Below are 15,780 nucleotides of genomic sequence, written 5' to 3'. Positions count from 1 at the left end.
TGCAGCAGATATCATTTTGTGCAAGGACTGATTGGAACACCGCAAGGCAATCAAAGTAGCCATTTGGTGCATCCCTACTGTATGGATTGGTACCAGTGCTTGGCCAAAATGTGTTGCATTTTGTGTATAACGCTGGTGCTGAGACCCAAAAAAGACGGAGTCTCACCAGTGCTGCAGTAGAGAAGCCGCATACAGCAAGTACTGTACTGTAGCAGTAAACTGGCAGAGCACACTCAACAACAACAAAAAGTTGCTGGGTTATAAACAATCCAATTTGGATAAATATTGGACAGAACACACATTGGGTTATTTTGACCAAGCCAGTTTGGTCACTTTGTTGGGTTGTTGGGTTATTGATGTGGGGTATTGAGCTATGGAGGCATGGCTTAGTATGGAGGCATGGCTTAGTAGGGGCGTGGCTTTCAAATATACAGAACAAAAATATAAACGCAACAGGTAAAGTGTTGGTCCCATGTTTAATGAGCTGAAATAAAAGATCCCAGAAATGTTCCATATGCACAAAAAACATATTTCTCTGAAATTCTGTGCACACATTTGTTTACAGCCTGTTAGTGAGCACTTCTCCTTTGCCAAGATAATCCATCCACCTGACAGGTGTGGCATATCAAGAAGCTGATTAAACAGCATGATCATTACACAGGTGCACCTTGTGCTGGTGACAACAAAAGGCCACTCTAAAATGTGCAGTTTTATAATACAACACAATGCCACAGATGTCTCAAGTTGAGGGACTGTGCAATTGGCATGCTGAGTGCAGGCATGTTCACCAGGGCTGTTGCCAGATAATTTAATGTTAATTTCTCTTCCATAAGTCTCCAACTTCGTTTTAGAAAATGTACAGTACGTTCGACCGGCCTCACAACCACAGACCACGTGTAACCACACCACCCCAGGACCTCCACATCCGGCTTCTTCACGTGGGATCGTCTGAGGGGGGGAAGGAGGTGGTGAGGAGTATTTATGTCTGTAATAAAGCCCTTTTGTGGGGAAAAAGTCATTCTAATTGGCTAGGCCTAGCTCCCAATTGGCTAGGCCTATGCCCTCCTAGGCCCACCTATGGCTGCACCCCTGCTCAGTCATGTGAAATCCATATATTAGGGCCTAATGAACGTATTTCTATTGACTGATTTCCTTAAATGAACTGTAACTCTTTGAAATTGTTGCATTTATATTTTTGTTCAGTGTAGTTATTTTTGTCTGCCCGTGAGAGTAAATGTCATTCTGGTTCATGTTCTGTTGTCATTACATGTTAAGCACTGACACCTTTGTAGCTCTTATGAGGTTTACACAAGAGTATGAGTTCCTCAAGTGCCTATGCATATCCCAATATTGGGAGCTACCACTTTGTCATAATGTTTAAGTAATAATGTTATTGCATTTATATTAAAATATGTGATGTGTAAAAATATTGAAGGAATATTTAAATTTGCAGTGTACAAACTTAACTTGATGAACAGGAATTACATTTACCCTCACGGGTGGCCCAAAAAAACTATTAGAAAGCCACGCCATCAATACGCCACGCCTCGTGAAAATAACCTGATTATTCAGCATGGGTAAATTTACCAACAGTTGGGGTTTTATTTGGATGACAATGTCTACTTCAACAAGTCGGCAGCTCTGAACATTTTGCTTACTCTGGACCAGGCCCTAGGTGGCAGGTAGCCAAGCGGTTAAGAGTGTTGGGCCAGTAACCGAAAGGTTGCTGGTTCAAATCCCAGAGCTGGCGAGGTGGAAAAATCTGCTGTTCTGACCTTGAGAAAGGCAGTTAACCCCCCAACAACACCTGCTCCCCAGGTGCTAGATGTCAATTAAGACAGCCCCCCACAGCCCCCAAGAAATCCTTTCTTTAAACCCTGGGACTTGAAAGAGGAAGTGACAGCGCAAGAGACAGATAACCCTGGAATGAGTAGGTGTGTCCAAGCTTTTGACTGGTACTGTATATATCCCAACCAAAAGCCATGGATTACAGGCAACATCTGCACTGAGCTAAAGGCTAGAGCTGCTGCTTTCAAGGAGCTTGACACTAATCCGGATGCTTATAAAGAAATCCTGCTACGACCTCTGACAAGCCATCAAACAGGCAAAGCTTCAATACAGGACTAAGATCAAATCCTGCTGCACCGGCTCTGATGCTCATTGGATGGGGCAGGGCTTGTAAACTATCAGGGATTACAAAGGGTAGCCCAGGCGCGTGCTGCCCAGTGACGCCAGCCTACCAGACGAGCTAAATGCCTTCGATGCTTGCTTCGAGGCAAGCAACAATGAACCATGCATGAGAGCACCAGCTGTTCTGAACGACTGTGTGATCTCGCTCTCCGTCGCCGATGTGAGTAAGACCTTTAAACAGGTTAACATTCACAAGGTATGCAGGGTCAGACGGATCACCAGGACGCGTACTGAAGAGCATGCGCTGACCAGCTGGCAAGTGTCTTCACTGACATTTTCAAACTCTTCCTGACCCAGACTGTAATACCTACATGTTTCAAGCAGACCACCATAGTTCCTGTGCTCAAAAATGCCAAGGTAACCTGTCTAAATGACTATTGCCCCGTAGGACTCACATTTGTAGCCATGAAATGCTTTGAAAGGCTGTCATGGCTCACATCAACACCATCATCCCAGACAACCCGGATCCACTCCAATTCGCATACCGCCCCAACAGATCCAGAGATGACCCAATCTCTATTGCACTTCACACTGCCCTCTCCCACCTGGATAATAGGAACACCTACATGAGAATGCTGTTAATTGACTACAGCTCATCACTTTTATTTTACCTTTATTCAACTAGGTTGGCCAGCTTCGACCTGGCCAAGATTAAGTAGTGCGACAAAAACAACAACACAGTTACACATAAACAAACGTACAGTCAATAACACAATAGAAAATACAATTAGAAAAATCTATGTACAGTGTGTGCAAATGTAGGGAGGTAGGCAATACACAGGCCATAGAGGCGAAATAATTACAACTTAGCATTAATACGGAAGTGATAGATGTACAGATGATGATGTGCAAGTAGAGATACTGGGGTGCAAAAGAGCAAGAGGGTAAGTAATAATATGGGGATGGGATAGTTGGGTGTGCTATTTACAGATTGGCTGTGTACAGGTACAGTGATCGGTAAGCTGCTCTGTCAGCTGATGCTTAAAGTTAGAGGGAGATATAAGGCTCCAGCTACAGAGATTTTTGCAATTCCTTCCAGTCATTTGCTGCAGAGAACTGGAAGGATAGGCGGCCAAAGGAAGTGCTGGCTTTGGGGATGACAAGTGCAATATACCAGCTGGAGTGCGTGCTACGGGTGGGTGTTGATATGGTGACCAGTGAGCTGAGATAAGGCGGGGCTTTACCTAGCAAAGACTTATAGATGACCTGGAGCCAGTGGGTTTGGCAACGGATATGAAGTGAGGGCCAGCCAACGAGAGCATACAGGTCGCAGTGGTGTGTAGTATATGGGGCTTTGGTAACAAAACGGATGGCACTGTGATAAACTACATCCAGTTTGCTGAGTAGAGTGTTCGGGGCTATTTTGTAAATGACATCGCCGAAGTCAAGGATCGGTAGGATAGTCAGTTTTCAAGGATCGGTAGGATAGTCAGTTTTACGAGGGTATGTTTGGCAGCATGAGTGAAGGAGGCTTTGTTGCGAAATAGAAAGACGATTCTAGATTTAATTTTGGATTGCAGATGCTTAATGTGAGTCTGGAAGGAGAGTTTACAGTCTAACCAGACACCTAGGTATTTGTAGTTGTCCACATATTCTAGGTCAGAACCGTCCAGAGTAGTGATGCTAGTCGGGTGGGAGGGTGCGGGCAGCAATTGGTTGAAGAGCATGCACTTAGTTTAATTAGCATTTAAAAGCAGTTGGAGGCCACGGAAAGAGTGTTGTATGGCATTGAAGCTTGTTTGGAGGTTTGTTAGCACAGTGTCCAAAGAAGGGCCAGATGTATACAGAATGGTGTCGTCTGCGTAAAGATGGATCAGAGAATTACCAGCAGCAAGAGCGACATCATTGATATATACAGAGAAAAGAGTCGGCCCAAGAATTGAACCCTGTGGCATTCCCATACAGACGGCCAGAGGTCCGGACAACAGGCCCTCCGATTTGACACACTGAACTCTATCTGAGAAGTAGTTGGTGAACCAGGCAAGGCAGTCATTTGAGAAGCCAAGGCTCAGGACCCTGGGACTGAACACCTCCTTCTGCAATTGGATTCTGGACTTCCTGATCGGCTGCTCCCAGGTGGTGAGGGTAGTCAACAGCACATCCACCAAGCTGGGGGCCCCTCAGGGCACTACTCTAATACCACATATCTACACACAAAATCCATGTGTACGTGTGTGTGTTTTGTGAGCATGTTATCGCGTGTGTATTTCTTCACAGTCCCCATTGTTCCATAAGGTGTATTTGTATCTGTTTTTTAAATCTGATCTTACTGCTTGCATCAGTTACTTGATGTGGAATAGAGTTCCATGCAGTCATTGCTCTATGTAGTACTGTGTGCCTCCCATAGTCTGTTTTGGACTTGGGGTCTGTGAAGTGACCTCTGGTTGCATGTCTTGTGGGGTATGCATGGGTGTCTGAGCTGTGTGCTAGTAGTTTAAATAGACAGCTCAGTGCATTCAACATGCCAATACTTCTCACAAATGCAAGTAGTGTGAAGTCAATCTCTTCTCTACTTTGAGCCAGAAGACATTCACATGCATATTATTAATTTTAGCTCTCTGTGTACATTTAAGGGCCAGCCATGCTGCCGTGTTCTGGGCCAATTGTAATTTTCCTAAATCCCTCTTTGTGGCACATATCCACACTGAGGAACTTGAAGCTCTCTACCCGCTCCACAACAGCCCCGGTGATGTGGATGGGGGCGTGCTCGATAGGGGTATGGGGAGGTTAGGGTTGGGATTTGGTAGGGGTCGAGAGCTTCAAGTTACTCTGTGTCCACATCACTATGGAATTAACATGGTCCACACACACCAACACAGTCGTGTAGAAGGCACAACAACACCTCTTCCCCCTCAGGAGGCTGAAAAGATTTGGCATTGGTTCTCAAAGTTTGTACGACCCAGTACATCACTGGGGCCGAGCTCCCTGCCATCCAGGACCTCTATACCAGGCGGTGTCAGTGAAAGGCCCTAAACATGGTCAAAGACTCCAGCCATCCAAGTCAAAGACTGTTTTCTCTGCTACCGCACAGCAAGCGGTACCGATGCACCAAGTCTTGAACCAACAGGACCCTGAACAGCTTCTACCCCCAAGCCATAAGACTGCTAAATAGTTAACCAAATAGCCTCCTGGACTATCTGCATTGACCTTTTTTGCACAAACTATTATGACTCACATACAGTGAGGGAAATAAGTATTTGATCCCGTGCTGATTTTGTACGTTTGTCCACTGACAAAGAAATGATCAGTCTATAATTTTAATGGTAGGTTAATTTGAACAGTGAGAGACAGAATAACAACAAAGAAATCCAGAAAAACGCATGCCAAAAATGTTATAAATTGATTTGCATTTTAATGAGGGAAATAAGTATTTGACCCCCTCTCAATCAGAAAGATTTCTGGCTCCCAGGTGTCTTTTATACAGGTAACGAGCTGAGATTAGGAGCACACTCTTAAAGGGAGTGCTCCTAATCTCAGTTTGTTACCTGTATAAAAGACACCTGTCCACAGAAGCAATCAATCAATCAGATTCCAAACTCTCCACCATGGCCAAGACCAAAGAGCTCTCCAAGGATGTCAGGGACAAGATTGTAGATCTACACAAGGCTGGAATGGGCTACAAGACCATCGCCAAGCAGCTTGGTGAGAAGGTGACAACAGTTGGTGCGATTATTCGCAAATGGAAGAAACACAAAAGAACTGTCAATCTCCCTCGGCCTGGGGCTCCATGCAAGATCTCACCTCGTGGAGTTGCAATGATCATGAGAATGGTGAGGAATCTGCCCAGAACTACACGGGAGGATCTTGTCAATGATCTCAAGGCAGCTGGGACCATAGTCACCAAGAAAACAATTGGTAACACACTACGCCATGAAGGACTGAAATCCTGCAGCGCCCGCAAGGTCCCCCTGCTCAAGAAAGCACATATACATGCCCGGCTGAAGTTTGCCAATGAACATCTGAATAATTCAGAGGACAACTGGGTTAAAGTGTTGTGGTCAGATGAGACCAAAATGGAACTCTTTGGCATCAACTCAACTCGCCGTGTTTGGAGGAGGAGGAATGCTGCCTATGACCCCAAGAACACCATCCCCACCGTCAAACATGGAGGTGGAAACATTATGCTTTGGGGGTGTTTTTCTGCTAAGGGGACAGGACAACTTCACCGCATCAAAGGGACGATGGACGGGGCCATGTACCGTCAAACCTTGGATGAGAACCTCCTTGCCTCAGCCAGGGCATTGAAAATGGGTCGTGGATGGGTATTCCAGCATGACAATGACCCAAAACACACGGCCAAGGCAACAAAGGAGTGGCTCAAGAAGAAGCACATTAAGGTCCTGGAGTGGCCTAGCCAGTCTCCAGACCTTAATCCCATAGAAAATCTGTGGAGGGAGCTGAAGGTTTGAGTTGCCAAACGTCAGCCTCGAAACCTTAATGACTTGGAGAAGATCTGCAAAGAGGAGTGGGACAAAATCCCTCCTGAGATGTGTGCAAACCTGGTGGCCAACTACAAGAAACATCTGACCTCTGTGATTGCCAACAAGGATTTTGCCACCAAGTACTAAGTCATGTTTTGCAGAGGGGTCAATACTTATTTCCCTCATTAAAATGCAAATCAATTTATAACATTTTTGACAAGTGCGTTTTTTCTGCATTTTTTGTTGTTGTTATTCTGTCTCTCACTGTTCAAATAAACCTACTATTAAAATTATAGACTGATCATTTCTTTGTCAGTGGGCAAACGTACAAAATCAGCAGGGGATCAAATACTTTTTTCCCTCACTGTACACTGCTGCTATTGTACCCCTGCAAATCAACTCAGTACTGGTACCCCGTGTATATAGCGAAGTTATCGTTACTTATTGTGTATTTATTCCTCGTGTTACTATTTTTCTATATATTTTTTTTATATCTCTCTGCATTGTTGGGAAGGGCCCATAAGTAAGCATTTCACTGTTAGTCTACATCTGTTGTTTACGAAGCATGTGACAAATACAACTTTCTGTTTTATTTTATTCACCAGCAGTTGGGTCTTTTTAATGTAATCCATAGGTTATTTTCAGGAGGCATGGCCTATTGGGGGGCATGGCTTTCAGATATTTCATTTTGGACACCAGTGAGAGTAAATGGCATTCCTACATTTCAATTTCTAAAATATATTTTCACATCACATATTTGAACATAAACCTAATAAGATCTTTTTTTTTTTTTTGATTATAACAAAGTGGGGAACTCATACTCCTGTGAAAGCCTCATTAAAACTATGAACGTGTCAGTGCTCAACCTTAACATACATCTGTATATTCTGTATACTGTATACACATTCTGTATACTTCTGGCTCTTCTTTGGACACTGTGTTAACAACCCTCCAGATGAGCTTCAATGCCATACAACTCTCCTTCCGTGGTCTCCAACTGCTCCTAAATACAAGTAAAACTAAATGCATGCTCTTCAACCGATCGCTGCCTGCACCTGGACGGTTCTGACTTAGAATTTGTGGACAACTACAAATACCTAGGTGTCTGGTTAGACTAAACTCTCCTTCCAGACTCACATCAAACATCTCCAATCCAAAGTTAAATCTAGAATTGGCTTCCTATTTCCCAACAAAGCATCCTTCACTCAGGCTGCCAAACATACCCTCGTAAAACTGACCATCCTACCAATCCTCGACTTCGGCGATGTCATTTACAAAATAGCCTCCAATACCCTACTCAACAAGCTGGATGCAGTCTATCACAGTGCCATCCGTTTTGTCACCAAAGCCCCATATACTACCCACCACTGCGACCTGTACACTCTCGTTGGCTGGCCTTCGCTTCATAATCGTCGCCAAACACATTGGCTCCAGGTCATCTACAAGACCCTGCTAGGTAAAGTCCCCCCTTATCTCCGCTCACTGGTCACCATAGCAGCACCCACCTGTAGCACGCGCTCCAGCAGGTATATCTCTCTGGTCACCCCTAAAGCCCTAAAGCCAACTCCTCCTTTGGTCGTCTCTCCTTCCAGTTCTCTGCTGCCAATGACTGGAACGAACTACAAAAATCTCTGAAACTGGAAACACTTATCTCCCTCACTAGCTTTAAGCACCAGCTGTCAGAGCAGCTCACAGATCACTGCACATAGCCCATCTATAATTTAGCCTAAACAACTACCTCTTCCCTACTGTATTTATTTATTTTATTTATTTTGCTCCTTTGCACCATATTATTTATATTTTAACTTTGAACTTTCTTCAAATAACAAATCTACCATTCCAGTGTTTTACTTGCTATACTGTATTTACTCTGCCACCATGGCCTTTTTTGCCTTTACCTCCCGTATCTCACATCATTTGCTCACATTGTGTATATAGTCTTATTTTTCTACTGTATCATTGATTGTATGTTGTTTTACTCCATGTGTAACTCTGTGTTTTTGTATGTTGTCGAACTGCTTTGCTTTATCTTGGCCAGGTCGCAATTGTAAATGAGAACCTGTTCTCAACTTGCCTACCTGGTTAAATAAAGGTGAAATAAAAAAAAAAAAAAAAAACATGTGACGACAATACAACAAATGAAACGGAATAACATTTACTCTCACGGACAGCCAAAAATAACTATCTGAAAGCCACACCCCTATTATCCACGCCTCCAGTCCTCCACCCAACTAAGTGACCCAACTGGCTGAATCAAAATAACGTGTGTTCTGTCCGCTATATACCTAGCGCTGGGTTATTTTTAACCCAGCATTATTTTTAGGACATTGTGGGGAAATTAGAGCTTCTTCTCCAAGCATAACATTTATCAACTAATGGAGGATCATTGAGACCACATACACAGGACCTTGCAGCTGTGCATTGTAGCTGTGCATTACTGATCTTGAGTAGCCTTCCTAAGGGTGTTTTCCTTCCAGTTCTCTCTGGCAGAAAGCACAGACAAGGGCTTCGCCTAATATGGTCTCCTAGTTGTGTCAGAATGTTTTATTTTATTTGGCAGTCAAGATCGAACCATTTCAGGAGGAGAATGAAAGTTCAGTCCAACTAACCGAGCCTGTATATAGCCTCGCTACAGTTATTTTTCACTGTCTTTTTTACTGTTGTTTTTATTTATTTACTTATCTATTGTTCACCTAATACCTTTTTTTTTACTTAAAAATTGCACTGTTGGTTAGAGCCTGTAAGTAAGCATTTCACTGTAAGGTCTACACCTGTTGTATTCGGCGCGATCGGGAGACCCATGGGGCGGCACACAATTGGCCCAGCGTCGTCCGGGTTAGATGAGGGCTTGGCCGGCAGGGATGTTCTTGTCCTATCGCGCACTAGCGACTCCTGCGGCGGGTCAGGCACAATGCATGCTGACACGGTCGCCGGGTGTACGGTGTTTCCTCCTGGGTTAAGCGGGCATTGTGTCAAGATGCAGTGCGGCTTGGCTGGGTTGTGTTTTGGAGGACGCACGGCTCTCGACCTTCGCCTCTCCCGAGTCCGTACGGAAGTTGCAGCGATGGGACAAGACTGTAAACTACCAATTGGATACCACAAAAAATTCAATAAAAATAAATAAATAAAAAGAATGAAGGGTTGTCCCCTTCACTGTGATGCATTCTGGAGAATATGGTATATCGTCTGTCTCGCTACATCAATAAAAAGAGGACCACTTATGATCGTTGCAATACTTTTTAATCCTTTACCTAAACATTTCTTCAATAAAATGTGCATAGCTGTTTTCTCATTTTTAGGATGACAGAGATATAGCTTGCCCAAGGCTTCAGAAACAGGAGTTGCTGTTCCAGAGTTTTTGGTCTGCTCTCACGGCACCATGTAACAACACTGTGATTTACAGTCGAACCACTACACACCCTCCTCCTGCTTCCCCTCTCTGCTGTCTGCTCTTAGGCTGGTGTAGGCAGTAATAAGAAATCCACCAAAGTAGGACTAGCCTGATCTGTGTCTATTTAAGGCTCCAGTGTCTCCACTGGGGACTGGTATTTGACTTAAATCGGCCAAATGTTTAGGCAGAACAGAGGCCTGGAGGCTCAGCACTAGAGGAAGGAAGACAGTGATAAAATACCCATTGTCAAACAACTGTCCTGTTAGCAGCTGACGATGCAAGTGGCCTGAAATCCAAATGGTAGGAAGTGTGTACAAGGACTAGAACTTACAGGTTTTTTCAGGAAGAACAGGGACAGAGCTCCAACAAGGGGCATGTCACCTAGCAATGGCTCCATGACTACTCTCAACACTCCATGGAGCTGTGAAACACAAAAGAGGCATTAAGATAAACACACTCGCTCGCAGAGATAAAACAGAAACCCACACAAGACACAATGTTAAGGTGGCTTTCAGTATCATGGAACTAACACTCTGCAGGTCCTTGACCCACCTAATAAGCTCTATGGGAACATTCCAGAGTGGAGGCTTGGACATTACAAAGATGGCCCCCTCACTGTCATTATTATCAGGACAACATAACATAACTGCTCCATGTCATCCTCAACTTGCTAAACAAATATTGAGCTAATTATATCTCTCAAAGTCTAGCAGGTTGTTTAAGTGCTGATTTATTATTATGTTGAATAATAAAAAATTCACACAAAATAAGTGGTAGTTTTAATCATAAGCATGGTGTTTCCAAACACCTCTACATGATGTACTGTGAGTATGAGAAATAGGAGCTGGTGCGGTATAATTAGCCTGGTCTCATACACAAGACGTAACATAGTAAACGTAAATCCGGGCCATCAAATGAGTATAATATGTTACGTTTGGTATGGTTACATGAGACAAAAGTTTACTTAAGGCAAAAACTAAAGTAGGGTGGTTGGTCAGGGTGGATGGGTGGGCGTACAACGCGAACGTCAATCAACCCAAAGGTTGCGTGTAGGAATTTCATCACGGACAACTTTAGCATTTAAACTAATTAGTAACTTTGCAACTACTTACTACTTTTTAGCTACTTTGTAACTACTTAGCATGTTAGCTAACCCTTCTCCAAATCCAAACCTTAAAGGTGCTGAACAGTAATTCTGAAATGTACTACCAGGAGGTTTGAAAAGACAGGGTGAGTGGTCAGGGAGCTTATATTCATGAGCTCGCCTTGACTGACGGTGTTTGAAACGCCTATGTCAAGCAACTTGGATGCAGCGAGCAGTGTTGCAGTAAAATCATCTCAAGCTAATTTGGTGATAAACAAAGCAACTTAAACGACAATGAAATTGCATCACTGATATACATTTTTTTATATATACATCTCCCATTTGGCATGTCTCTTGTGAGGTGGTTCACAGCAGCCCTGATTGATGTGTTGACTTGACAACTGCGTCAGAGTTTTGAACGACCCTTCCCCCCATTTTGTTGCATGCTGTCTGAAGACCTAGCCAGTAACTAGCTAACACCAGACACAGATGAAAGGAGAAACATATAAATATCTTTGCCATAGATGAATAGGGTAAACTTTTAATTATAATATTTTTTTTATTATTGCTGACACACTACAGTCAAAGTAGCTATCTAGCTATATTAACCAGGCCCCTCTACAAACATGCCTTCGCCGATGTTGGTTACGAGGCCGTACTTATTTCAATTAAGAGAATATCATGTTAATATTGGTGTATTAAAATGAGAGTTAAGGTGATGTCACCTTAACAATGAATCCAACTTTTGATTTCAACTATTTGACATGGGAGATGGGACCAGTAACTTTAAGATCAAACTTTATCAATGTAGAACCAAAAGTAAATTTTCATACTTTGGTCAGCATACTAGTTTCCTTCAAATATAATCACATTTCATGAAAAATATGATTTTGATGGTTCATGACCTAACTCCTAACCCTAATCTTAACCCCTAACTCCTAGCCTAGCTAACTAACATTAGCCAAAACAAATGAGGATTTGTAAAATATCATACGTTTTGCAAATTAGTAACACATTGTACAAATTGCAATTCGTTACATATTGTTTGAATTGCAATGCGCAACATATCATACGAATTAATACATACCATATGAAATGGAACAATACAATAATACATTTTACATTTAAGTCATTTAGCAGATGCTGTTAAGTAGTAAGTGTATACATTTTCATATTTTTCCGTACTGGTCTCCCATGGGATTTGAACCCACAACCCCGATGTTGCGAGCACCATACTAATTGGAGTGTCCCGGATTTACATGTACTATGTTACGTCTACCCCTGAGTCCTGGTTGGTATTATAGGACTTTCCTTACTAACAATCCTAACTGCTCTTTGTCTCTGAGACAGATTGATTGCTTTTCCTGCCAGCTATGTTTCAATGCTGCTATGCAATGGCCAATGGCATATAAACACTTGTTTTGTTCTACCCTCTATTCTCTCCAACACACACACACACACACACACACACACACACACACACACACACACACACACACACACACACACACACACACACACACACACACGGTCACTGATCACATGGTGTTTTGCTTGCAAGTCATTGCAATCAAAAACAAATTGAGCAAGCGGGCATCATAAAGTAACTTTAATATGATTTCACAACATTTGTTTGATTTTAACCATCTTCCACTCTTCTGAACAGGTCTTTAGGGACAGAAACGACAATCAGATCAACCATTACAGTTTTATAGTCCATTTCCAATTGCAAGTGAAGTGTATTTGTTAAAAAACGAAACAAAAACAGTCCCCCGCTGGGGTTTTACATTCCTAGGAAATAAAATGTCTACATTACCTGTATGCTTTTAATACCAGCTTTGCAGTAGTATCTTTTGACGTCCACATCAATTTCAGTATTTCCAACAAAACTGAAGAAAAAAACCCCACAATTATCAGCATCATCAAAAATCACATGAAAGTGTTCATGTACACTAGGTGTAATTTAATAACAAATAATAAAACCACATGACTACTACACACAGTACATTCTATGACAAGCCAAAAGATAAAACCTGTCCAAAATAGAGATAGTCACGTCACCTGATCTGTAGGTCCATGATGATCTGACGCTTGTCCACATTCTCTGTGTAAACCTTGACCCCGTTAATCCTCAGAGGCTAAACACAAATACAAGACAAATTACATCACCACTAGGCCTCACACTTGTGTTTTACCCAGCATGAACCTCGCCACTACTCTGTGACCCTTCCTGGAAACTATTAAGGAGACACCCATCCACCACAGTCACGTGACCAGATAGGGGTCTAGGGATGCTCGTGCCCTTTTGCCCTCCAATAGTAAAAGTGCAGCAGTTAGTTGAATAGTTGAAAAACATCTCATAAACAGCAAGTATAAGGCAGGGTTAGGTAGAGACTCCTGCTGATAAGTCTTGATGCTCACCTTGTCCCCCATGTCAATCTTGCTGAAACAGAAGGTGCTGAGGTGGGAGTTGGTTCCCTTCACGGCCGGCTCGATAGTCTCGTGGAACAGCTTCTCTATGAACTGGCAAATATATGGCCACATCTGTCTCACAGTCTGCAGGCCCACAGGGAGGAGAACAGATCAGTGAGTTGACACTGGGCCCACATTCTGACCATCATCCAATGAGTCATAAAATAAAATTTAGGAAGCAGAGTGAAGGAGCTGAATTCACTGAATTCATTCTTCAATATCAGGGCACATATTCAAAAAGTGTCTCAGCGTAGGAGCGTTGATCTATGATCAGTTTTGCCTTTCCATCATAATGAAATAAGATGGGTGGGACCTGTTCCTAGATTAGCGCTCCTTCTCTGAGACTCTTTGTGAAAACAGGCCCAGCAATATTCTAAAAGTGATGTGAAGCCATTTCAATTGTCTCATCAGTTCTATAATTCACAATACTGGTGAAACTCAACTATGCAATTTTAATCATCACGTGTTTTATTTCGGTAATAATGTGTACACAATAAATATTTCAAACTTTGTTTTCAGGTCATTACCTTATGGAACGGTTTAAAGCTTACAGCGGCAATCTGCAGATGCTACATCTATTATTGGACTTTTAAATTAAATATATATTATATAACCAGTGATTCCTTGGAGAATATAACTTGACCTTAGTTCAACTGTAGTTCCCCATCAGAACCCAAAATCTAAGTTTTATTCCATTGTTTGTAAACAATGGAAGTGTAAACAAACACTGTATAGCCTCAAAACATGGTTAAAACTATGATTTGTATCTCATGGATGGTCAGCCCTTCTATCGATAAATCTGTCTAGGAATTTGAGAGCATTTACATTTCTCCAGCCCTATCCCTTAGCTGTTTACCAAAAACAGTGGCAAGGTGACCAGATTGCCCTTTTAAGAGACTCTTACATCTGATTGATTTCCTGATTTATGCATAGAGTATGCTGCAAAAATAGAGCAGCTGTGTGGTTCAACCCACGGCAGGGTACAGTACATCCCAGTATATCTATATTTACAGCGCTGCAGTGAGGGAGGGAGGGGCTACAGTACAGATACTGTTCCAGTGGTATCTACACCGCAAAACCCAGCAGGAAAAAGTAGGTCTTCGTCAAAATAGAAGTGGAACATCTGACACTATGTTCTTTTTTGTTATTTTACCTTGTTCAGCCACTCTACTCTTTCTACATCCGGGAAGTTGACCTAAAAGGAAGAAAATAACACATCAATGGGTCTTGGTATTATTACTGTTTTACATGCTCAAACACAGTTTTATTTTCCCATTTTCAAGTACCAGTATTCATACTGATTCCATCTTAACAACTACATTGTTGCATTGTTATTTTAACTTAAATAGCTGGTGGATATTCTGCCTAGGTTCAGGAGCAGTCTGTCTGCAGCCTGGGTTTACGTCCCAAATAGCAACCTATTCCTATAGTGCACTACTTTTGACCAGGGCCCATAGGCCTCTGGTCACAAGTAGTGTGCTATGTAGGGAATAGGGTGCCATTTGGGACGCAGCCTGCTTGAACCCTCCTGGCTATTACAAAGACATAACAGTACTGTAGCTGGAGCTATCCACTGAATACTGCACACAGTACGTGCTGTGCATCAGTGGGAGAGCCCTGAGCATACATACTGCCCACACACTGTGCCCACACACACACACACACACACACACACACACACACACACACACACACCACCTTTCATAGGCCTACAATCATTATAGTCCAAAAACAAAATGTTTCTATAGAGGCTGCCACGCGGCCAAGCCTTTTCAGAACAACACAGAGGAAGTGTGCTGTCATGTGTTATCCCCTTGGGAGAGGTGGCACTAGAGGTGTAGCCGTGGCAACAACACTGAATGTGACAGCTACAGGGGGCAGTAATGCTAATGCAGGTCAGAAAAGCGCTGATTCAGCATTAGTGTGACAGCATAGAGGAGCGTAGGCTCAGAAAGTGAGAGGAATGGGAAGTAGGGAGATAAACTGCTGCTGGGTTTGACAGATTCAGGCCTAGCTTTTTTACCAGCGACCAGTGTGGCTGTTATGCAATCAGGAGCACTCAAGTTGACAGGCTTTCCATTAACCTGACACATACTGTAAAGCAACCAATTCACAAAATAGCGGGCAGGGGATAGAGCCTTGCGGATACATAATTTACTCAAAGAATAAATGATGAGTGATATCAAATTACTGGGTAAGTGTCAAGAGGATGGATGTGCATC

General features: G+C 42.8%; 1 protein-coding gene across 4 annotated transcripts in view; it reads right to left on the bottom strand.

Moving 5' to 3' along the window:
* Positions 1-15,780, bottom strand: part of esyt2b (extended synaptotagmin-like protein 2b) — a 53,699-nt gene that overhangs the window by 34,614 nt on the left and 3,305 nt on the right. For all 4 annotated transcript variants that reach the window (XM_014180654.2, XM_014180651.2, XM_014180652.2 and 1 more), the window contains exons 2-6: positions 14,712-14,753; positions 13,508-13,642; positions 13,148-13,224; positions 12,903-12,975; positions 10,334-10,423 (exon numbers count right to left, since the gene is read on the bottom strand). In XM_014180654.2, the coding sequence (XP_014036129.2) occupies positions 10,334-10,423; positions 12,903-12,975; positions 13,148-13,224; positions 13,508-13,642; positions 14,712-14,753 (417 nt within the window). The remainder of the gene's footprint in view (positions 1-10,333; positions 10,424-12,902; positions 12,976-13,147; positions 13,225-13,507; positions 13,643-14,711; positions 14,754-15,780) is intronic.

This window comes from Salmo salar, chromosome ssa29 (genome assembly GCF_905237065.1).
Source record: "Salmo salar chromosome ssa29, Ssal_v3.1, whole genome shotgun sequence".
Taxonomy (NCBI): Eukaryota; Metazoa; Chordata; class Actinopteri; order Salmoniformes; family Salmonidae; genus Salmo; species Salmo salar.
Note: the sequence above shows the minus strand (reverse complement) of the source record. Positions and strands in the feature narration are given on the sequence as shown.